The sequence below is a fragment of the Mizuhopecten yessoensis genome, unplaced genomic scaffold (assembly GCF_002113885.1).
Source record: "Mizuhopecten yessoensis strain PY_sf001 unplaced genomic scaffold, ASM211388v2 scaffold3961, whole genome shotgun sequence".
NCBI lineage: Eukaryota > Metazoa > Mollusca > Bivalvia > Pectinida > Pectinidae > Mizuhopecten > Mizuhopecten yessoensis.
The window spans coordinates 25448-51474 of record NW_018405306.1 but is presented as its reverse complement, the minus strand read 5'-3'; the positions used below and the strand labels follow the sequence as shown (position 1 = coordinate 51474).

The window sequence follows — 26027 nt, the reverse complement described above, 5'->3', positions numbered from 1 at the left end:
CCTAAGGATGCTCCAGACCAAATTTAATCAAAATCTACTGGGCCACTCAGGACTAGTACCGTTTTAAATGAAAAGTTGACGGATGGACGACGGACAACGGACGCTGCGGTATGGCATAAGCTCACCATGATCCTTCGGACCAGGATAGCAAATAAAGAGTGATTATTTTTGCTGTGAATTGAATAATTTTTTCCAACTAAAAGGTGCAAGATAACAGATCAATTACTGGGCTAAGATTCTGTAATATTCCAACCTCAGCTTACCCCTTAGTTGGAACTATATATATAGTCACAGAATCCTAGCTCTTGACTGAGATAACCCGATCTTGATCAATTACAGGTAATTATATAGATTTTGATATTCTTTAAGTACAAATGAATAAGCATGGAAACATATACGTTTTATCACTAGATTTTTCTTAAATCATTATATAAAATGACTTAAAGATTGCTTTATTTTCCAAGATATCTTCAATGTATGCAGATTACATGTCTTTTTTATAAGACATCTTAATTAATTAATTATTACTTAGACCTACATATAAATGGTGTTTGTCCCCTCTGTTCCCAAAAATTAACGTTTTTAGGATATTTATTTTTATTTTTTATCTTACATCACTGCATCATGCAAAGAATGCCGTTTTCACTTGATGATACTTTTATAACAATTTAACTGTATATACATGTAAGCTTTATTGGTTGCTGATTATCGTTACATGGACAATTGTAATATATTGCTCTGATAGTTTTAAAAATAAAAAGAATAATGACCAAATCATAAGTTCCGTGATTTACGTGCCATGCAGCCGAAATACCAAACTTAGATATTGCTCTGATAGTTTAAAACATATAAATAAAAGATCTTTTACACATAAAAGTGAGGGAGGACCTTAAATATTAACAACTTTAAGCAATCATGAAAAAATAATGTTATGTTTGTGTAAATAGATATATGGTTGCGGTCTATCTTTCCCATAAAAAGACCTAGATATAAATTCTGAGGGGTCAGGGTCCAGATCCATGAGTTAATCCTGAAAGAATTTTTGTGTTCATGCATGTTATTACCTGGTAACTTTAAAAGATTTTCATATTCATGACCCAAGCACCAAAAAGAAAGACAAATTGTATCAGGACTCTTTACAAAATGTTGTTAAAGTTTTTAACATATCTGACCCGAGTCCTTTAATTTTCAAAAAGAATTCGTTGAATGAAAAATTTTGACAGATAGATAGAGAATGAATGCTGCATCATACAACCATAAGCCCACACATAGGCAAAACATTTCATTTATACTTAACAAGTAGTCTTTTAAATATTTACTTGTATTTTTATCAGATACTTTGGACCAGGTATGCAAAATATTACCAGCTAGTATATCCAAACTGTTTTATACATAATCTTACCGGCACCAAACGAATCCCCTACTGTCGCAGAAATATTTCTCTTGTATTTTGCGAGCCAGCCATGTTCCTGTGATTCTATTTTTGTCTCCTTGCACGCTAGAAAACAATCAAAGTCCTCTGTTGACTTAACAAGTATCTTGATTTCCTGCAAGTACTTGTTATTGTCTTTTACTTCCAAAACTGCTTTCTTGATCATGTTTGCTTGGTCCTTGCATGTCAGTTCTTCTGCAGTAAAAGTAGTAAACATAACAATTTGATTGTATGTGTGAAAATTGAGACATAAAAAGCAAACAATTAATGAAAAAAATCAAAAATCAAAATTCAAAATGTAAACATTTTTTTTTACAACAATGAAAATGCTATTGGCCAAGGGGTCTCAATAGCTCTCATGGTATTTTATTTTTTATTTAAAACTTGCTGTGTACCATATCAGTTTATCAAAGAAGTACAAGAACTACAAGTTTCAAGAAGAACTAACTAGAACTGTAAGCCAAAGGCTAACTAATACCCCCGCTCCTATATCAACCAGAACTGTACGCTAAAGGCTTATTTATGCAAAGCATTATAGTCTCCCACCAGTAATAAGTTATGGTAATCACTAATTTAATAAAAACAAAAAAATAAAATAACAAAAAAATAAACAAGTATTTCACAAAAAGGGGCATAACTCCATCAAAAAGGTTCGAAATCCCAAATTAAAATGCTGTTGCACAACTACATAAGATACTGATCATTCATGCAAAGTTTCAATGAAATCCACCTGTTAATTAAGGAGGAGCTTTCCGGACAAGTTACTACAGACAACAGACAGACAGACATCCAGAGACATCCAGACAGGGTGATTCCAGTATACCCCCCTAACTTTGTTGCGGGGGTATAACTATAGTACATGGTTATGGAGGGGTGATCTCAACATTTTCCATGGTATGACCCAGGGAGTTAGTCCCTAAGGTTGGGTCGGAGACCTCCGGGCCAAATCCTGATATTTATGATTGTCTTCTTCTATTCATGTCTAGCTTCTCTATATCTGCTTATAGGGTGAATGTCATGAAGTTGAGTAGTGAATACTGGAAGATGGAGGTAGAATCAACAACAATGAAATAAATTCAACAAATTTATTAACACTTCACTACATATATTTACAGAATATACACAAGTGATAACGGTTGAACTATTTCCTATAAAGGGAACTGTAACCATTTGGTAATCGCACTATGATCAAAAGCTTTGTTGCACCCTGATTACCACAGCATCAACATTCACTCATGACTAGAATCAAGTTTCTTGACACACCCTTAATAGTAATAAGTTTCAAAATCCATAATGTTCCAATTATGTAAAGTTATAGATTATATTAGTCTACCTCTTTTTCCACTATTGGGCCCCAACTCTCTGCCCTTAGGTACGTGTCCCACACTCTTCACTTACAAAATAAACATTGAGTCCCTTTTGTCCAAGGATGCTCTCGACCAGTTTTGATTAAAATCCCTCCATTGCTACAGAATTAAAAGGATTTTAAAGTATTTACCTCTATTTCCCCTATTGCACCCTGTCCCTCTGCCCTCTAGGTGTGGTGGGGTACCACATCCTTCATTTATACAAAATTTGGTTTAAATCCTTCCATTGTTATGGAAGTTGAAGGTATCTATAAGATATACATCTATTTTTTCCTATTAGACCCGCCCAGACGCTCACAAACTCATTTGGTGAACAATGCAAAATATTGCAAGGCAATCCATAGTCCCCCACAAGTAGTTATTTCTATATTTAACAAACAGTACACTTATGTAAGCATGTACAGTACCTACTTTTAGGGAAGTAGCCCGATACATACTTCTTGCACTCTGCTATCCAAAGATGTCCTTGTACACCAAATCTGGTTACTCCAAGTGAAATAGTATAGAAGATATGCTCCGGACAAAATTTTCAAAAGTAAAGGTCAAAGGTCAAGTCATAGGTCAAAGAGACCTAATTCTTGTACTCTGCCATCCTAAGATGTCCTTCTACACCAAATCTGGTTACTCTAGGTGAAATTGTACAGAAGATATGCAAAGGACAATTTTTTTCAAAAGTAAAGGTCAAAGGTCAAGTCATAGGTCACAGTGACCTAATTCTTGCACTCTGCCATCCTAAGATGTCCTTGTATACCAAATCTGGTTACTCCAGGTGAAATAGTATAGAAGATATGCTCTGGACAACAAGATAATGCAAAGCGTGACATTATCCCCCTCACCCCGCTGTTTAAAAGAAAGACACACATCATATATATATATATATGTTAATATTACAATAACATGTATTAACTCCATTTCACCACTGTTACTAATATTTTGATGTAGATCATCTTTTACAAAACACTGATGACTTCCCCATCAAACAAGGCTTGATAAGAGCACTAGCTTCATATTTAAGTATACCAAACTTCCTGTAAACATCTTGAATGCAAATGGCTCCAATAGAGTGCTAGGTTGATAAGTGTACAAGTCAAATGTCAATTTGTTATTATGTCACCCAAACGGCTCCAAAGTTTGGGGACATATTGTTTTTGCTCCGTTTCTTCTTCTTATTATTTTTATTATTGAGTCACCCCAGACCAAGTCGGGGAGACTTATTGTTATTGTTCCGTTTCTTACTTATCCTTATTATCATCATTCCTCCGCCGTAAACATTTCCGCAGCATATCACAGAAACTACTAATGGGATTCTTATCATACTTTGCATACATAATCAGTACAAATTCTAGTTGTGCATCTTACTCGTTTTTTCCAGGTCAACCATCTAAGATGGCCCCCGCTGGCTCCTATTGGCCGAAATCATATCCAGTAATAACATTCGTTCTATTTGATGGAACATAATGAAACTCACTGAAAGGGTTGATAACGTCACAGCGCTTGTTTTCGACATAAAATATTTCACTTTAGATTCAAAATGTCGGCCAAATGCAGGCTTCTGATTAGTCGAAAGTTAAATATCGTCCAATTCGGATAAAATTTGGTATGTAGGTGTAATAAAGCACTACAAACAAAACTGCGGTGTTCGTTTTGTGAAAAAAAAAAATGTCTGCCATTTCCTGGCCTCTCAATGGTCTATATTTCAATGTTGAAATTATATCCAGTAATAACATTCGTGCTATTTGATGGAACATAATGAACTCAGTGAAAGGGATTATAGCATCACAGCACTCGTTTTCGACAAAAAAAAAAATGACTTTGGATTCATAATGGCAGCCAAATGCAGGCTTCTGATTGGTCGAAATTAAAATATCGTTCAATTTGATGAAATTTGGTATGTAGGTGTAGATGGCACTACGAACACAACTGCGGTGTTCGTTTTGTGAAAAAATAAAAAGACTGCTATTTCCTGGCCTCTGATTGGTCAACATTTCAATATTGTCTGATTTTCATAAAACTTGGTATTTAGGTATATCGTGAGAAACCGGTCAATTTCATAATCTGAATAAAACCACATATAATTTGTTACCATAACAACCACACAGAGGCTTCTGATTGGTCACATTTAGATATTGTTTGATTTTGAAGACAATTGGTAAATAGGGGTATTAGGGGACTGCAAATTCAATCGCATAGGTTTCGTTGCTATAGCAAGCACACAGACACTTCTGATTGGTCGCAATTCAGAAATTGTGCGATGTCACTCAAATTTAGTATGTATATTGTAAATGTATTATGGCATTGCGAACCTTTTCTGATGCATCTTTGCGACTATGGGGACATTACAATTAGTACTTGTTTTTAATAGTTTTGAGATCATGCTTCAGAAACCTCAAATTTGTATTTTTGCCATGTTTCCATGGCAACAGAAAAATAAAAAAATATATCCAAAATGAGAACTCCTCCAGTAGCAAAATGCACCAAGAGAGTGCTAGCTTGTACAAAGTGTACAAAGTTTCAGGCAGTTCTTGAACAATTTTGTTGCCATGCTCTGGAAACCGTGAAATTTGTAATTTTGCCTAACTAGAGTGATAGGATGATAAGTGGACAAAGTTTCAGCTACATGTAGTTATCTTGAAAGGTTTTTGACATTTTACTGTAAAATTGAAGTTAGAATAGCATGATGTAACTGGAAGTGTACATGTATTACATAGTTAGTCAGGGGTTATATTTATATGCAATTGGATAAAATCTTGTTATTCCTAAAATAAAAGGAAGATTTCGGAGAATTTGCTATGTTTCCCCTATTGGGCCCAGACCCAGTGTTGATACAAAATTAGGACCCTTTACTCAAGGATGCTTTAGACCAAATATGGACATCATCCTGTCATTCCTACAGAAGGAGAAGGATTTAAAAGATATTTTTCCTTTTTGGCCCTGCCTCTCTGCAAAAAGGGGAGGGTGGGGGGGGGTCAGACCCACCGTTTATACAAAATTGGTTCCCCTTCACCTAAGGATACTTCATATCAAATTTGTACAAAATCCTGTCATTCCTACAGAAGAAGAAGGATTTTGAAGAATTTGCTATATTTCCCCTATTTGGGCCCACTCCTCAGCCCCCAGGGGGGCAACACTCACTGTTTTGCCCAAGGATGTTCCAGACTAAATTAGGATAAAATCCCTTAATCCCTACGGTAGGTTTTACCTCTATTTCCTCTATTGGGCCCTGCCACTATGCCCCCAGGGGGGCCACACTCACCCGTTATACAAAATTGAGTCCCCTTGGCCCAAGGATGCTCCAGACTAAATAAGGATTAAATTCCTTAATCCCTACAATAGGAGAAGGATTTTGAAGGTTTTACCTCTATTTCCCCTATTGGAGCCCACCCCTCTTCCCCCCAGGAGGGCCACACCCACCCTTTATACAAAATGAGTCCCCTTGGCCCAAGGATGCTCCAGACTCAATTATGATAAAATCCCTTAATCCCTACGATAGAAGGTTTTTGAAAGTTTTAGTAACCTCTATTTCCCCTATTCGGCCCCGCCCCCTCTGCCCCCAAGGAAAAGTTGATGGACGGACGGACGACAGGCGCTGCGGTATGGCATAAGCTCACCATGGTCCTTTGGACCAGGTGAGTTAAAAATGAGTACTCCTCCATAGCAAAATGCATTACTAGAATGCTAGCTTGATAGTTATACAAAGTTTCAGGTAGTTATCTTGAACAGTTTTGGAGTCATGATCCATACAACTGAAATTTGTAATTTGGCCTACCTGTTTCCATGGTAACAGAAAAAGTCATTAAATGGGAACTTCTCCATAGCAAAAGGCACTACAAGAGTATTAGCTTGACAACTGTACAAAATTTGGAGTATGTAGTTATCTTGGAACGGTTTCAGAGCTCTGGTCCGGAAAATGCCAATCTATATTTTGGCCCATCTGTTTCCATGGTAACAGAAAAAGTATTTATATGGAAAAAACTTCTCCATAGCAAAAGGCACTACTAGAGTACTAGCTTGATAACTGTACAAAATTTTGAGTACTGAACGGTTTCAGAACTCTGGTTCGGAAAAACCCAATGCACGGACAGACGGAAGGAGCCCAATTTAATATCCCCTGCAAACACGTTCCGCAGGGGTTAAATATTTTCAAAAGGTCAAAGCATAAGTCACAGTGAAGTCATAGTGACCTTCTTCTTGCACCCTGCAATATGCCATCTTAAGATGTCCTTGTACACCAAATCTTGTTACTCCAGGTGATATAGTATAAAAGCCCCAGACAAACTTTTTGGACAGAAGGACAGAATGACGGACAGAAGGAATGAAAACTATAGTTCCCCCCTACCACCCACCCACTCCCCGGAACCAATGATGGACTAAAAATCCTTGATTGGTACAGAAAGAGAAAGATTTTTGAAGATTTCCCTTTATTTTCCCCTACTGGGTCCCACTCCTTTGCCCCAGGTACAACATCAACTGTTTATATGAAATTAGAATCCTTTTCCCCTAAGGATGCTCCAGACCAAATTAAATTAAAATCCCTAAATTGCTACAGAATGAGAGGGGTTTTATAGATTTTCCTGTATTTTCCCCTATTGGGCACCATTCCCTTTTCCCCAAGGATGCTTTAGAACAAATGTGGTGAAAAACCCTCCACTGGTTTATTTCTATTTACCCTATTGCGTCCCACCGTGGTGCCCCCCTAGTTACTACACCATCTGTTTTACAAAATATACATCCCTTGCCCAAAGTTGCTCTTGAAAACATTTGGTTTGAATCCCTCCATTGGTATGGAAGGAGAAGTGTTTTTTGAAGATTTACCTCTAATTCCCCTATTGGGCACCACCCCTCTGTCCCTATGGGGGTCACATTCTCTGTTAATACAATTTTGAGTTCCCTTTTCCCAAGGATACTCTAGAACAAATTTGGTTGAAATCCCTCCATTCCTACACAAGGAGAAGTTTTTTTGTGTCTCAATTCCAAGTTTAATTTGTATGATTTGTCGGAATGAATACACTTGTGGATTATGATGTTAAACAGCTAGTGTTGTCAATAACATTTGGAGTAAGATGGCATTTCAGAGGTATACACGGTGGGTCAAGTGGTAGATCGAAGCCGTCCAGTATACAGTTTTAGTGAAGTTTCTATTTAAAGTAACAGTGACCTTGACCTTTGACCTTCGGACCTGAAAAGCAATCCGAAGCAAGCAGTTTTTGTAAGGAAGCACTGCATGAAGTTTGAGTTTGATCGGCCCAAGGAAACTCAAGTAATCGCACGAAAACAGATTTCTATTTATAGTAAGGGACCTTGACCTTTGACCTTCGGACCGGAAAAGCAATCCCAAGCAAGCACTTTTGGTAAGGAAGCACTGCATGAAGTTTGAGTTTGATCGGCCCAAGGAAACTCAAGTAATCGCACGAAAACAGATTTTCTATTCATAGTAACAGTGACCTTGACCTTTGACCTTCGGACCTGAAAAGCAATTCCAAGCAAGCACTTTTGGTAAGTAAGCACTGCATGAAGTTTGAGTTTGATAGGCCTAAGGAATCTCAAGTTATCGCGTGAAAACTTCTGTTTGGACGCCGCAGCCGCCGCCAAACGATGCCGCCAACGTCGACAAAGCAATACCTATGTGTCACCAGCTTTTCACAGGCGACACAAAAATTGAGTCCCCTTTGCCCAAGGATGCTCTAAACAAAGGAGAAGGATTTTAAACATTTATTACTATGTTTCCCCTACTGAACCCTTCTCCTTTGCTCCCAGAAGGACCACAATCTGTTAAAGCAAATTGAGTTCCCTTGCAAAATGATGTTCTTGACCAAATTGGGTTAAAATAACTCCAATCATACTGAAGGAGAAGGATTTTAAAGATATACCTGAATTTCCCCTATTGTGCCCCACCCCTCTCCACCCAGAGGGGCCACACCCTCCGTTCATACAAAATGTAGTCCCCTTTGCCCACGGATGCTCCAGGCCTAGTTAAAATCCATAAAGCTGTTCAGGACTAGAAGCGTTTGAAAGGAAAAAAGTTGACAGACGGAGGACAGATGCCAAGGTTCAGCACATAGACGGAAGTTCAAAAGAAGTTTTTTTCTTATTTTAACACATTTGACCCCTATGACCTTGAACGTGGGTGAAACAATCAGTTCTTCAAAGATGATCTAGGTAATTCATTTAGAATACATTCTTTAAATAGCTCTACACTATGACATTACTTGCCAAATATAAAAGCCCTTGGTTATTCAGAATAAGCCTTTTAAATGTTCTAACACATTTGACCTCTGTGACCTAGAAAATGTGTCAAGTTCATTCATTTGAAACAACACATACAAATGTAATCACCTAAATCTTGGTTATTCAGCAGAATTTTGTTTTTTTATTTCTACACACTTGACTACCTTGACCTTGAAAGAGGGTCAAAGCATTTATTTTTTTGTCGCAAACCTTGTAATTAAGGTTTCAACCCTGGAAGCTCCCAGCCAAACATCACATCTGAGATTTCAAGTTCTTCAGGAAAAGCTGTTTGAAGTTTTGGACATATTTGACCCCTGTGACCTTGAAAGTAGGTCAGTCATTTTTGTCACCAACTTTATAGGACTCTTCATCAGAAAGCTACAAGTAAAATATCATGACTGTAGGCTTTCTGGTTCTTCAAAAGATGTTGTTTAAAGGAAAAGTTGACGGATTGCCCTGCCACGGCATACATGCCCTTTGTGCAGGTAAGCTAATGTCTAAATTCAAAATCTATCAAACCTTGTTGGAGAAGAAGTCTTTATAATACTCCTAATGCCTTAAATCTTAATCTTAGTCAATATCCTCCAATATTTAAAAAGCAGGATTTTTAATGGTTTAACCTTATTTTCTTTATTTATGGCCCTGACCCTTTGCCCCCAGTGGCATACCCTGAAATTTCTTGATTAACTGATGTTGCATATTAAATGATGTCAAAATCTCTTTAGGTTTTCTAGAGATATAGTATTTGAAATGAAAATTTGATGGAGAATGGCGAGATGTGATGCTTTGTCAGGCCATAACAAGCTGTCTTTGGCTAAATGAATTACAATTACTCTTTGCAAATGAGTCCTGCAAGGGCTCCACAACAAATCCCAAAGATGTGATTCTCTCTTCCAAAGAAGTGATATTCAACGCTGCTTTGGTTCCTTTTGTAATATTGTCAACTGTATCACATAGGATCCTGATATGAAGGTAGTACTGCGAGCCCTTTATGATCCATTCCTTGGTGCAGCTGCTATGATGTAACTCCTGATGCTGTGGATCTGAAATATGATTTGGTCATACATTATGTAACTATTCATACTGTGGATATAAAAAGGGATTTGGCTATACATTATGTAACTCATCATGCTTATGTATCAATTCAATCTGTAGAAGCCATTCCTTACAACAACAAGCACCAACAAGCCTGCCCTGCAGGTAGGGCGTAAGAATTGTACCTGCTGCCCCCAATTGCATGATCGTAAGAGGCGACTAAATTTGGGACCTTATCTCTTCTCTCCTTTCTAAATAACTTTCTTTTTCCTANGCAAATTAGGAGTGGGACGACTGGTTCGCCCGTTGTCAGTATAATGTGACCGGGTGGGGCGTCCTGCTGGGTGTCTTCGGCAGTATGTTTCAGTGAGGTAGCACTATAAAGTCGGCATCAGTTCCGCGCTATTACAAGAAGACAAACACGAACATATCGCAGCCTCCCAAAATACACACACATACACTACATGCATGCATCTTGCACACAGGGGAGGCCGTCCTTAAATGACCTTAGCTGTTAATAGGACGTTAAACAAAATCAAACAAACAAACAAACCTTACAACAAATTACAAATGAGTATACAATTTTATATTTTATAGAAAAGGTAAAAGGTCTTAACAAAAAATTAACAACTACAGTAAATTCCACATATATTAAGGTATTCAATGTATTATAAACATTTTTTTTGGAAGTGAAAAAATATATATTTTTCTTTTCCACACACGCGTGTTAAGTATTTCCCAAATTTTTATGAACTTTTACTGCATATTTTTCCAGTTTTGATGCATTTTATAAGTACATCCCATGCAGGGTCCCTTTCTCTTCATAGTCCAATAAAATGACAAGAACCTTCCATATGGAGACAGTAATGATTTTATTCACATTTTACAAACTATTTACTTTTATATACCGACAAATTAGCCAAACACTGTAGATTACAAATAAATCGTATGAAAAAAATAACTCATTACAGAAATATAAAAAAACAAGAAACCGCCAATGGCGATATGGCCAGATTGCTACAGTACATTTTCATGTAAAGCATCACATGTGATAAGCATCCTTAGATACATAAGGCATCCAAGTTTAGTTGATGTAGGACAAGTAGTTACTTGGTAAGTGGTCTACACCAATCTTCTTAAACCATAATGCAGATGTGGCCTGACCTTAACCAATCTTTTTAACCTGGTCAGTGAAGCGGAAAATGTAGGGCAGACCCAGCATCTGAAGCATTGCATGTGATTAGCATCCTTAGATACATAAGCCATGCAAATTTAGTTGATGAAGGAAAAGTAGTTACTTGGTAAGTGACCTAAACCAATCTTCTTAACCTGGTCAGTGAAGCGGAAAATGTAGGTCAGACCCAGCATCTGAAGCATTGCATGTGATAAGTTTCCTTAGATACATAAGCCATGCAAGATTAGTTGATTTGGGATAATAACTAACTTGGAAACTGAGCTTAACCAGTCTTCTTAGCGCAGACAGACGGACAGGAATCGCCAATCTATCAGCCCTGATTGCGTTGCAATCTGGCCAATAACAATTGCATTTATTCATATTCCATATTGCCATGAAATTCAATTTTGTGTACTCCACTGTGCATGGTAAAAATAATTTGTACAACAATTTATAACAGATATAGGTAAAAAACACATATATTTTCTAGCAATATCTCCTTCAAATGCAAACAAAAGGCCCATGGGCCTTAACAGTCACCTGATCATGCAGTTATGTAAAAATCTGACGTTATCGATGTTGCCAAATGAAAAAGAAATCAGTTTGTAACAAAGGTAACTTGAACTACATGTAATGCAAAAGTAGTGTGAAAGATCTGGATAGTATTGTACTATGTACAAAAATATGTCCCTTTAGCTCTGTGGTAAAGTGTTGGCCTCCGGAACCTGGGGTCATGGGTTCGATCCCAGCTGGGGAACCTCATCTTTCCACTTCTTTCTTTCCTATTACAGTAGAATGAGCTGTCAGATTTTTGTTTTGTTTATTTGAGTAAGGTTACTGGCTAAAAAGAAAACAGCTGTCCTATCAATTATCTAATATATTGATTCAACTATGAAGAATTTGTGTGTATTGTAATTTGCCATTTGGAAGCTTTGCATCTTTTTATACTGAACATAAATTACATACAACTAAATGGTAAAAAACAACAAAATTGTAAGTACTTAAGTCAACGAAGCCATATCTGAGTCTGGAGAAGAATTCCAAGATGGCCAAAGCCCAAACTGTCATAGTATCAAACTGTCATTTCAAAGTTATAATGTCCATCAAGTTTCAATGATTTCCAATTGGAAATGAACCAAATATACGCAAAAGTATCATTTTTCTATATAACTATAGTAAACTTTACCCAATACCCAGGGGATAAAGCGCTTTAAGAACCTTCCATCTATGTAGATTATTTTTTTCCAGCATATCTTGGTCTGGATAAGCTTTATTGATTTAAGCCAATTTGACCCCTTTTAGCCCCGCCCCTTAGCCCTTGGCGGCAGGCCCGGGCCCAAACTGTCCAAGTATCAAACCGTCGTTTCATAGTTATAATGTCTGTCAAGTTTGAGTAATTTCCAATTGAAAATGAACCAAATATACCCAAAAGTATCATTTTCCTATATAAAGTATAGTAAACTTCGCCCCCTCCCAGGGGCAAACATGGAGTCTGGGGGTCATGAAATTCACAATTTTGATAAAGCACCTCAAGACCCTTCCATCTATGACAAGTATTGGTTTCCAGCCTATCTCAGTCTGGAGAAGATGACTGTTGAAATTTATGGCTATATGATCGCATTTGGGCTCCGCCCCTCATGCCCCTGGGGATGATACAGGGTTAAAAATGTCAAAGTTTCAAACTGTCATCTCATGGTTATAATGTAAATCAAGTTTGAATGATTTCCAGTAGAAAATGAACAAAATATACCCAAAAGTATCATTTTCCTATATAAACTATAGTAAATTTCACCCCCTCCCCAGGGGCAAACGTGAAGCTCGAGGGTCATGAAATTCACAATTTTGATAAAATACCTCAAGACCCTTTCACATATGAAGAGTATTAGTTTCCAGCATATCTGGGTCTGAAGTAGAAGATTTTAAAAATTTAAGCCAATTTGATCACTTTTAGCCCCGCCCCTCAAAGCCCCGGTGGGTAGGAACCATATAATTCATAATTTTGGTGCATATATTACCAAGGAAGGTTCCTGCAAAATTTTAGCGAAATCAGATCAGGGGATTCTGAGTAGAAGTCTAAAATGTAAATTGTTTACGGATGCAAGACAGACGCCGGACAAAAGGCGTTTAGAATATCTCACTTGAGACTTCGTCTCAGGTGACTTAACAACTTGGGTAGTCCTTTATCCCAGCATGTTACTGGGCAAATATTATCATCCTAGGCCTCTTGGTTATTTAGAAGAAGTTGTTTAAAGGTTTTAAAGGTTTTAGGTTTTAGGTAGCTCTTCATTCCAGTAAAACGTTGACGACGGATAGATGGACAGCGGACGATGGATGGATGATGGACAGACAACGGACGCCGCACAATGGCAGAAGCTCACTTGCCCTTTTGGCAGGTGAGCTAAAATACTGTAATCTAAAGTATGTGGTTGTCTCGTGTATTTGATTGTGTACAGTGGAGTGTTGGAGAGTCCTTTTGTTTGTATGGTGGTGAGGCAGATTTTTACTTACATGTAGGTTCCTGTGGGGGTGAGGTGGTGAGGGCATCAACATAGTTGGAAGGAAACATGCCAGACTGGCCGTTACATTCCCCCAACCACCAGTTGGCTTTGTCCTTATTGATGACGTTAATCACAGATCCCTTGTGGATTGTCAGCTCGTCGTTGCTCTGTGCTGTGAAGGAGTACAGGGCAACCACCTGGTCAACTGTACAACACAATACATCAAATAGTTATCAACATTCCAGATACAGATCACTTTTTCTTATTAATTTATTTTAGGGGGGGGGGGGGACTGGAGTTGCAGTTATGTACAGCTTTCATGGTTTGTTACAAAATTTGGTAATTGGAATTATGCTGTCATTCTAGAGGATTTTTAAACTTTAAACCAAATCATTGAAAATTTTAACTCTTAAGATTTTATTAATATGCACAATAAATTAATAGTTTTGAAGACAGTTCCTATTGGTTAAAGAGTTAGGAAACATCTCAACCCAGTAAGGTCATTAACTCATTTCAGCTAATTAATTCATATCAGTTTAAAGTTTAAAGATGCCAACCATAATTACAAGAGGCCTAATGGGCCTGCATTGCTCACTTGGTATTAATCTTGCACTTGTAACCTTAATCTAAAATAAAGCGACAGGCAATATATCAGTATTTATGATTATAAGTAATTCAACAGAACCTGTTAAAAGATTTAAAACATTTTACCCCTGTGACCTTGAAAGTCAAGCAAGGTAATTAAGTTGAGCATATTTTATAGCCCTTCATCTCAGGATGCAACTTGCAAAATATCACCACCTTATCCCTTTGCTTATTGAAACTATGTCATTTTAATGTTTATACATATTTGACCAAATGTGACCTTGATGGTGGGTCAATGTCAAACAAATGAAAAAGCTTGATAGCCCTTCATCCAAGCATGCTACTGGCTAAATATCAACACTCTGGGCCTCATGGTTATTCAGAAGAGATCGTTTAAAGATTTTCACATATTTGACCCCTGTGACCTTGAATATAATTCAAGGTCATTCATTCAAACAAACTTTTCTCAGCATTGACATTAAAGAATTGGGTCAATAAATTGGAAACCCAGCTATAGGAACACATTTAAACCATGTACTGGATTTCTGAAAGATTTATTGGTTGCAGTTTTTGTCTTATTAGACTATAAGCATTCTGCATAAGGAGCTTTTCTGCTTTCAGAGTTTTTTCAAAACTGAATTTAGTATTGTACTAGAGGTTAGCCTGTATTCAGTACAAATATATTGAATTTAGTTCTAGGTCATTGCTCAACTTCATTGACAATGTTAAATGGTCTCAATTAAGAGAGAGCCTTCCTCTCTCACCGAGTGGAAAATATGATTGATAAATTCAGTATTGTAAGAATTACTCAGCTACATTCTACTGCATGTATTATGTATATTGTTTGAAGTTAGTGTAAGCAATACAATGATTCCTTCCTGCGTCATACCTCATTATATATAGACATAGGTAAAATTGACTGGTTTAACCACAGACTTTGAAATTGTTTCGTAATACACAATATCTCATTATAAGCGATCTCACTGTGTGATGCACAAAAATTTCAAAATAGTATTTTTTTTCAGGGATATATTTTCAGCTTGTGTCTCCAATGTCTCATAGCAGTCATTCCTCTTACATGTGGAAACAGGTGGCATCTCAATCATGTAATAACTTCTAACTGGTCTACATAATTACCTTGTTGAGCCTGTCTAATTGTCACAAATTCCACCAGGGCATCAACTCTCCACCAGCATCCATGGAAAGGCAGAACCTGTATCTGAACTGATGTCACCGGTGTTGGAATCCTGGCCTCAATGACATTGTACGGAGGATCGTCTTCTACAACATACATGCACAAGCGGGGATTATCTCCAAGTTATATTTCATGATTTAACCCGTAACTTCAAAAATAGGAACAATAAATTAAAATGAAAATTTTTTGTGGGATTTATTGATTTCTCTTGTTGTGATGACCAAATCATGTGACAACTGAAATCCTTCTGATGATAATATTTAATGATAAAACATTTATTACGAGATCCAACCATGGTAAGATCTTTGTTTAATCCTATTTCTTCTTTTCCCCTTTGAAGTCAGACTGATTGTCTTGTCAACATACAATAAATGTACATTGTGGTAACTATTGATTAAAATTTCAAACAGCTGGATTTGAGAGTGTCCGTTCAATGTTAGGTTGTTGCTCAGTTCTTGAGAAAAAGTGATAACCAACTTGAACCAAAAATAAGGAGGCTACCTGGTGTCCATCTTGTATTTCCAATCAGTCTTAAAATAAATCATGCACAATAAAGGACACTTTAAGTTGTAGACAGCTTGGATTCTTCAGTATTTACACCAAATAAATGCTGGTTGTGTCTGTCAGAGTCACAGAGTCACTCTTAACTTGCTTCACATGGCTGTACCAATTACCTGCCTTTTTCCAAGATTTTCCAGAATCTACTTTCTTCTTGCAGCACTTCTCAAAATGACCTGTTTTCTTATATTTTCGGCACTTTTTTGTCTTTTGCTGGGCATTTGGAGTCCTTGTCCAAGTGACCCATGTAACCACAGGCATAACATTTCATGGAATTCTTACTAATACGACCAGTTTTCTTGGCTTTGGTACTTTCTTTCACTTTGTTGATGTCTCCTCTAACGCATCCTCGATATCCAGGGGTTACGCTCACTTTCACTCTCTACACACCTGAAATATGTCATAGCAAAATTGAAGGCAGGAAGATAGCTATTTGATTGGTCTCGGGTAAAATAAACTGACCAATCGCTAGGCTGATACCTATCCTTTCAAGATTACAAAGGAGAGATGCCCGACTTCAAAGCCTGTCAATTTTTACCATTACGTGACCGCGAGATTCTTTTGATGTATATCAAAGGATCAAACTAGTCTTCTCATATCATCAACAAGGTGGCGCACACTAAGCCTTCAATTTTGCTGCGACATATTCCAGGGGGGTAGAGAGCGAAAGTGAGTGTAACCCCTGGATATCGAGGATGCCTCTAATGTGTTTGTCATTTACTCCTATTTCTATCTAATTGAATGCTTTTTGTTCTGTTTCAAATGTTTGTGTCATCATCTAATGTTACATTTCTTGGTTCTAGAAATTTCCCCCTCAGTCGTGACCAACTACATTTCTCGATAACTTGGCATCACTTATCATTTCTTCAACACAATTTCCAAAAACGTGTCTTTTCACGGAATCGAGTAACAAACATTTCAACTCATTGATCTTAACTGAAACTGTCCAAATGACACATTTACCTGGGGGCAAAACATTTATCCAAAATGGCATTCGTGACAGTATACACATCTTTGTTTGCATCAGGCTGTCTAGGTGGTAGAGTATAAAAGATAACTTGTATTTTTTCTTCTGCACAGTGGAGTAACAAGGCTCTTTTTGGGCTGGTTCACCTACCCATTTTTCTTCTGCATAGAGTTCAAATGATCTGATCTATTTTCTCCATTGAAATCCTATTTTATTGATTTGAGATGTATCAAAAGATTTTATTACTCCAAAGTCTGACAAACTGATTGCCTGAGCAAGCATCCTAATGTCTTTGTTTTTATCCTCATAGCCAAGTGGTAGTGTTAACCCATAGGATAGCATACATGCTAAATGACTCGCATCCTGCAACTCACACCCGCAAAATTAACCTATCACCCGCGACCAACTTATGACCCGCGCAGGTGATACAAATCTACCGCATTCCGTCAACATGACACGGCATCACCCGCCTCCGCGCTCGTATTAGTATGTCCCTATTTCTGGAAGTGTTCCATTCGTTTGTCTCGTAGGTTTAGCATTAACGTATGGGTAAAGCCTATTCGGAACACCTCACCCCGATTACAGTTCCTTCCAATGTTAGATGACCGAATCGGCGGAGAAGTTCCGAGTGGGTAAAGTCTGTACACAATTCGAAATGTTTTCACAATGGCGGTCTCGTGGAAGCCAGGCAAATTTGAAAGGTGAGTACCGTTTACTATTACAACAGTGCATATAAATCTGATCGTAGTACTTTCGATTTTATGTGCTTAACCATAATCTGGACTGCGTTAAATGCTAGAAAAACAGAATAAGTATGTCTGCTATTGTAATACTTTGTGGGAAAGGGATTTTGAGTGGCTTCGTTATGTCATAAAAATATTGAGCCTGATCATTCTTATTGTAAACTATACTATATACTTAAATATTTTCAGTAGGTTCGGGTGCTCTTTATGAAAAACATACCTTATGATTAACGATTTTCACGATGTCCGACGACAAGGTTATAAACGCAAAGTCGTTATTAATAGTAACTTAAGTGCTGAACACATTACTTTCTCAACGACAGATCACGATCATTCTAATTTACCAAAATCTGCATGAAAATGCTTTCCCATATTGCGATCGCGAGATTGCTTTAAAATTTAGCAGTCGTACAAATTTGAGTGTACCAAGATAAATTAAACCAATAGAAATACCTGTATTTAACATAAATGCATATTTTTTTTTTCCAGTTTCCAACCTGCAGGCAGTCAGATTCCCAATGTAGTACATAAAGATGAGAGGGAGAAATAGATAGAGGAGCTTCTAGATGAGTTCATGCTTTCAGTATGCATCAAAGATGCCAAGTTTTCTACAATTAACTTAAACTACCTGTATGTACAGGGAAATCAGTATTCTGAAAAGAGATAATGTAATTAAACAAAATGTGTGAAAAGAGTTGTTTTATTTATTTTAAAAAGGTCCTAAATCCTACCAGAAGACACAACATATATGTTATGCCGTGACGGCGCAAAAATTAAATGATTTATTTTGACATGAATTTTTTTGTCGTGCGTTATCACCCCCCACAGAATTTTCCAATGGGGGTCATGACCCCCATTTGGAGATTCAGGCAATAGCAGGTATGGGATGAGACAGATTTAACCAAGGATTAAAGAACTGTTTTATGAGGAATTACTTGAAATATTGATATTCGAACATATACCGAAAAATGAGAGGAGGCATAGTTATGAGCATCTGTTGACAATCATTGTCAGAACAAGAGGTCATACCTAAACAAAAGGGCCAGAGGGCCTGTATTGCTCACCTGGCAAACAATCCTCAATGAAAGTAGTATGGAAAAAAAATTCTTAAGGAAAGGCAAGTCCCCTGGGCCAATTTTGCCAGCATACATGTATCCAAATCTTCATGCTAGGCAAATACATATATCATAATAGGCTTTAGGTCTCAAAGGTTATGACCCAATGACTAAGTCCCTAAGGGTGTGGCAAGACCCCAGAGTCAATTCTAATACCATGACTGTATTTTTCTGTGTATTCCCAGCAATATTGTATACATGACTAAAGGGTAGGGATCTCAACCATTTCAAAGTTATGACCAAGTTACTTAGTCTCCATGGGTGGGGCCAGAACCCAAGTCATTCTGGTAGAATACGTGTGTTTGTGTCTTTATGCTCAGCAAGTATATGTATAGTAATCGGGTAGGGATCTTAATCATTTCTAAGTTAAAAAATCTTTTTTGCCCTGCCTCTCAGCCCCCGGAGGGGTCAGCCCTTCAACTGGTAACATTTAAGAATCCCCAACAATTGAGAATGCTTCCAACCAAAAAAGGTTCATATTGATCCATTAGTTCCTGAAGAGATGCAAGAATGCAAAATAATGGCCAAATTAATGTCCCCCTATTTGCAATATCTCTCATTCCCCACTCCCCTTATGAGAGGCAGCCCCTACATTTATACAATTTTGAATTCCTATCAGCTGAGAAGGCTTTCTTCAACCAAATATAATTGATATCCTTATGATCCTTAGTTCCAGAGAAGAAGTCACTTAAATCAATATGACTAAATACCCCCCCCCCCCCCCCCCCCCCCCCCCCCCCCCCCCCCCCCCCCTTTGGCCACATCCCTTAGCCTCTCCATTTTTACAATTTTGAATACCCACCACATGAGAAAGCCAAATATGGTTTTTATTTATCTCTTTAATTACCTTAGCCAAGAAGTTGCTTAAATCAATATGGTCAAATTATCCCCTTTTGGCCCTGCCCCTCCGCCCCCCTGGAGGTCAGGTTCTCCATTTGTACAATTTGAATCCCCACCACCAAAGGGATACATCCAGTCAAATTTGGTTAAATTCCAAACAGCGGTTTTGAAGAAGAAGTTGTTTGGAGATATTGTTGATTGATGGACAGGCGGACAGACAGTAATGGAGGGACAGACAATGGATGCAACAGTATGGCATAAGCTCATTTTCAGACCTGGTGGGCTAAATAAGATATTACAATCATTGGGTCAAGAGTATTTTACTTGCCCTTCAGATAGATGAGTTAATTAAACATATCACAATTTACTCTTGTGATACATACCAACTGTTTCACTGCGCCCAAAGCTATTGAACTCTTCATAGATCTTGAATACCTGAAATTTAAATCATTCATCTTTCTTAGGCATTAATGACTAGAAATATATATCAAATCTTTTTTAAAATTCAATTCACCCAATTTCTACATAAATTGTAATTTTTTACCTGCATGACAAAACTTAATTTGTAAAGTTGTTTAAAGTGTTTGACATAATTGATCCCTGTGACCTTAAAAGTAGATCCAGGTTATTTTCATTTGCAATCTTTGTCAGGCTCCATCCCAGGAAGCTACCAGCCACATATTAAGATTCTATACCTTTCAGGTTGTCAGAAGAAGTTGTGTGTTTGACACATTTGACCCCTTAAACCCCTGTGACTTTGAAAGAAGGTCAAGGCCTTTTTCATTCTCAAACTTGTTGGGCTCCACCCCAAGAAACTTCCAGCCAAATATTAAGATTCTATATATTTCAGTCCTTTAGAAGAAGTTGTTTAAAGTGTTTGACATAATTGACCGCTGTGACCTTATAAGGAGATCCAGGTTATTTTCATTTGCAACTTTGTCAGGCGCCATTTTTCAGAAGAAGTTGTTTTTTAAACTTTGTCTGGCTTTAGCCTAGGAAGCAACCAGCCAAATATGAAGATTATATACATATCAGTCCTTCAGAAAAAGTCTTTTGAAGAGTTTGACATATTTGACCGCTGTGACCTTGAAAGTAGGTCAAGATCATTTTCATTCTCAAACTTTGTCTGGCTTTATCCCAGGAAGCAACCAGCCAAATATGAAGGTTCTATACCACTAAATTCTTCAGAAGAAGTCTTTTGAAGTCTTTGACACATTTGACCCCTGACACCTTGAGAGTAGGTCAAGGTCATTTTCATTCTCAAACTTTGTCTGGCTTTATCCCAGGACACCACCAGCCAAATACGAAGATTCTATACCTTTTAGTTCTCCAGAAGAAGTCTTTTGAAGTGTTTGACAAATTTAACCCCCGAGACCTTGAAAATAGGTCAAGGTCATTTTCATTCTCAAACTTTGTTGGGCTCTATCTCAGGAAGCCACCAGCCATATATGAAGATTCTATACCTTTTAGTTCTCCATAAGAAGTCGTTTGAAGTGTTTGACACATTTGACCCCTGTGACCTTGGAAGTAGGTCAAGGTAATTTTCGTTCTCAAACTTTGTCAGGCTTCTACCAACGAAGCTCTCAGTCAACTATCAATATATTTCTTCGGGCAGGCGAGCTAAAAATGAGGTAGCTCAAGACCAAAATGTGATAAAATCCCTTCATCCCTACGGTAGAAGGATTTTAAAGGTTTTATCTCTATTTCCCCTGGCCACACCCACCGTTTATACAAAATTGAGAACCCTTAGCCTAAGGATGCTCCAGGCCAAATTTTGGGATGACAGATGCTGTGGTATGGCATAAGCTCACCATGGTCCTTCGGATCAGGTGAGCTAAAAATTGTATTCCTTCAGTACTATAAAAGGGATTTTAGCCCAATTTAGTATGAGATATTCTTGGGCTAAGAGGACTCAACGCTGTAGAAGGAATTAAAGATTTTTTTCTGGTTACTTCTGTTAAGCCTGTCCTGATGGGGAGCAGACCCTGTTTATTAACATTGAGTCCTCTTTGTCCAGGAATATTTCATACTAAAATATTTTCTATAGTATGGGAGAAATGAGATTTTTTCTTAATGTTAACCAATACTGTTTACCCCTAATGTGTCTCACCCTATGTCCTTAAGAAAGGTCACACCTTCCATTTATACAGCATTAAATTAGTTTTGTGTAAGAATGTTTTAAGGAGTAGGATTTTAAAGATTTACAGATATATCCTGTATTTAGCCCCGTCTCTCTGCCCCCAGGGGTACACACCTTTTGTTTATACAATAATGAGTTCCCTTTGCCAAAGGATGCTTTAGATGATTTTAAATTCAATTCCTTTAGCTCTACGGAAGGAGTAGCATTTTAAAGATTCATTCATATATCTCCTCTTGGGCCCTGCCCCTCTGCTTCAAGAGGGCCACGCCCTTTGTTTACCCAAGGTCGAGTGGTCTTTGCCAAAGGCCTTGCTCCAAATTAAACAAGAGTATCAGTGGGACTGATGTATGCTCCCCGAAAACAACTTTATTGGAGGCTTTTCCTGTTTGTGAATTTTGCATTTGGTTAGATTTATGACACATATTGGTAAAAATATGTTGAAATGGGGAGTTTTGAAGAAGACAAGTCATGTTTTAACATACATGTATATGTGTCTGGTATTTTAGCAAAGGACAATAACTTAATTATTAAGGGGCAGCTGATTCTAAATTTGGTACAATGCACTTCACCTTAGCGTGACTGATGTACACACTAAGATTCATTATCCTATCCTAACTGCAGGCAAAGTTATGCTCCGGACAAAACGTTTTAGAAAAGGGCAATAACTCTGTAATTAAGGGGTTGTGGGCTCTGAATTTGGTACTGTGCTTATTGCCTTAGTATGACTACTGTACATACCAAGTGAAAGTTTCATGGCAAAGTAATGCTCCAGACACAACATTTTAGCAAAGGGCAATAACTCTGTAAATAAGGGGTTGTGGCCCCTTAATTTGGTAAAGTGCGCATCGTCTTCCTATGAGTGATGTACACACCAAGTTTCATGATCCTAGCTTAAATGTGGGTAAAAATGCCTTAAGTGCATGGTATCAACATAATTTATATGTGTCTTAATTATTCAGAAGAAGTCGTTCAAAGGTTTTAACACATTTAACCCCTAGGTCAAGGATATCTATTTGTGGATACTTAAAAGCACTATACACCTGTGGTACCAAAATTATGATGATGAAGGGCTTAAACTACAATATATGTGCTTAGAATCAATTTTAGTTAAACAATAATCAATATAATATTGTTCTTCAATACAAAATCTTACCTGAAAGACATCCCTTTCAAAAATAGCAAACTTTACTGTCTTGATATCGGTTTTTCTATTGCTGCCATACTTGTTGACAGTGTCACACATGGTTTTAGCTACAAGCTGTTGAGGGTACATCAAGTTTCCTGTACCAAGTACAGGGAAAGCTATGCTGTGCATCTTCATTTCATCTGCTTTAATCAGGCACTTTGTGATCAGCAACTCCAGGACCTAAATGAGAAATGAATTGATGTTTTACATAAAATCTTACCTGGGTAATATTTTGAAAAACTATCTCTCAAAGGGGTCTGGTCTCTACAAATTCAACCACATGATTTTGATTAGGTCACATTTAATTATTTTTTCATATTTTATTTTGAGCTTGATCAGGATAAAAAGGACACATTACTATTGTAGTAGTGTAAATCTGCTAGCCAGGTAAATTATAAGGGCTAAGCGATTTGTGTTAGGTGTGTAGGAAGTGTCATGCTGTGTCAGCTCCCTCTTGCTGTAGGGTGATGGTCAGCTGTGGGGATAGTCCCCAACTGGGACCTAGCTGGGCTTAACAATACTTCACCTATGTAGATATTTGTTTTTGTTCTGTAGTTTAAATGTATTATTTCTAATTGATAGTTATCATTTAGAGAATAATGTTGATACCATTTGAATGTACATTATGTGTAGTTTAAGACACTGTTTTTATAATTTTAAACTAGTCAGAAGTTGTATCAATTTATCAGTCATTTGAAATGGCTTGAATCTAACAATTCATTATTGTATTTATATCTATTTCCTAGCCTAGGTATAAGTTAAATTATATCATTATAAGCTAGAGAATATCTTCTTTCATATTTAATTGATAAGTTGTTTGTATCAGTTAGGGTTTTGTATAAATATGAATTTAAACTCCTGCAGTTAGAAACACATCCTTCTAACTGTTAGTAATATTAGGATAGTACAGGGTAGGTGTCTTCACCTAGGTACTGTGTAAGCTTATAAGTGTATCTGGACCCAAATCAGAGGGTCAGAGAGTGATTGCTATATGCAAGGTAGGAGTACCAGATTGATTGTGAATATTGAGAAGAAATTGTAACTATATGTACAATTTGCAGACCTGTAAATAAATACAAGTGAAACGTTGAAACTGTCTTGTGGAATCATCACTCTAACACTATTCTAATCAATAGTTAAAACATCTTATTTAAGGTAGTTCAAGGTCATTTTTTTCACAATCTTTGTCAGGTTCTACCATAGGAAGCAGTAGCCAAATATCATGACTCTATGCCTTTTGGTTCTTCAGAAGAAGTTATTTAAAGTTTTGACATTTTTGACCGCTGCATGTGACCTAGCTTGAAAATAGGACCAGGTCATTTTGATTCCCTAACTTTCTTGGACACTTACCAAGGAATTACCAGTGAAATATCGCATGACTCTAGGCCTTTGGTTCTTCAGAAGAAGTTTTTTTATTTTTTTTGGTGGATATAAGACCCTTCTGTCCTTGAATATTGGTAAACATCATTTTCATTCACAAAATTTGTCTGGCTCTATCCCAGGAATTTATACTGGCCAAATATCATGACTTAAGGCCTTTCAGTTTTAAAGAACAATTTGTTTAAAATCTTTGACACATTTGATCTCTGTTACCTTGAAAATAGTTCAAGGTCATTTTTGCTCACAAACATTTTCATACTCCATCGTCGCAAGCTACCATCAAAATATTATGAATTTATGCCTTTCAGTTCCTCAGGAGAAGTCATCTGAAGTTTTTGACATATTGTACCATTACCTTGGTCAAATCATTTTCATTTGCAAACTTTGTCAAGCTGTTTTCCATGAAGCTACCAATAAGATATAATCACTCAATTCATTTTGGTTCTTCAAAAGAAGTCATTTGAATTTTTTGACATATTTGACCCATGTGACATTGAGAAACTGTTCAGGTCATATCGTTCACAAACATTGTCAGGCTCTTTCCAGGGAAGCTACCCACAAAATATCATGACTCTATGCCTTTGGGTTCTTTGTAAGAAGTTGTTTGAAGTTCTGACATGTTTGACCATAGAAATAGGTCAAGGTCATATTAATTCCCAAATTTGGTCATGCTCCATCCTGGAAGTTACCAGTCAAACATCAAGACTCTAGGCCTTTCGGTTCATTTGAAGTCTTTGTAAGCTTTATAGAGGTTTAAAGAAGCTGTTTGAAATTTTTGACATATTTGATCCCAGTGATCCAGAAAAAAATCAAGGCCATGTTTATTCACAAACTTTGTTGGGCTTTAATTATCACAGAAAGGTACCAGGGCTTTTCATTCTTGAGAAGAAATTGTTCAAAGGAATAGTCAATGACAGATGCTGACTCAACAGCATAAGATTACTTACTTAAAGCTTAAAGTCAGCATATGTATCAAATTAGTGAATATATTGTGTATGCTTCTTCAATAAGTAAATCAGTCACCTTCCACAGAGTCAGTGCATTTTGATGTTACACTTATTATGTCATAAAAATCATGAACAAAGTGGGCCATGGTATTTACAGGTTATATGAATGCCATCTGAACTTGGTAAGGTTAAATAGTGGTAAATATTGTATGTAAAATCTTTCACAATATGCAAGGGATCCTGTGAAACCATCACTGTTTACTTACCATCAGAGAAAAATTGCCGATGGGTCTCCAGTGAGGCAAAACTACATGAAATATGCGTTTTACATGAGAAAAATTTTCAGCCGAGGTCCAAGCTATATCACCTATGTTGATCCCATCTTTGTAGTAATCATTGCATTCTTTTTGGATACCTTGTCCAGCTCCACGTAACATTGTTTGGGAAACAAATCCACAATCTAAGTCCAGTTTGGTATTGGTTGTGTTGACAAGAACATCCACCTTAAAGCGATAAAGATTTTATATCATTCACAGACAACCATTATTACAGGAAAGGATGTTAAACAGATGTTCATGGATCAAAACTACTCCTCAAATCTGACATGAATATGTACAATATATAAACATTCTTAATTTTA

The 26027-nt window shown here is 37.2% G+C and overlaps 1 protein-coding gene across 1 annotated transcript in view; it reads right to left on the bottom strand.

Moving 5' to 3' along the window:
* LOC110448267 overlaps positions 1-26027 on the bottom strand; it is a gene marked incomplete at its 5' end in the record, with an annotated part of 49429 nt that overhangs the window by 9986 nt on the left and 13416 nt on the right. The window contains 7 exons of the mRNA XM_021494434.1: positions 1403-1627; positions 9858-10067; positions 13742-13936; positions 15454-15597; positions 20118-20169; positions 23028-23240; positions 25654-25890. Of these exons, the coding sequence (XP_021350109.1) occupies positions 1403-1627; positions 9858-10067; positions 13742-13936; positions 15454-15597; positions 20118-20169; positions 23028-23240; positions 25654-25890 (1276 nt within the window). The remainder of the gene's footprint in view (positions 1-1402; positions 1628-9857; positions 10068-13741; positions 13937-15453; positions 15598-20117; positions 20170-23027; positions 23241-25653; positions 25891-26027) is intronic.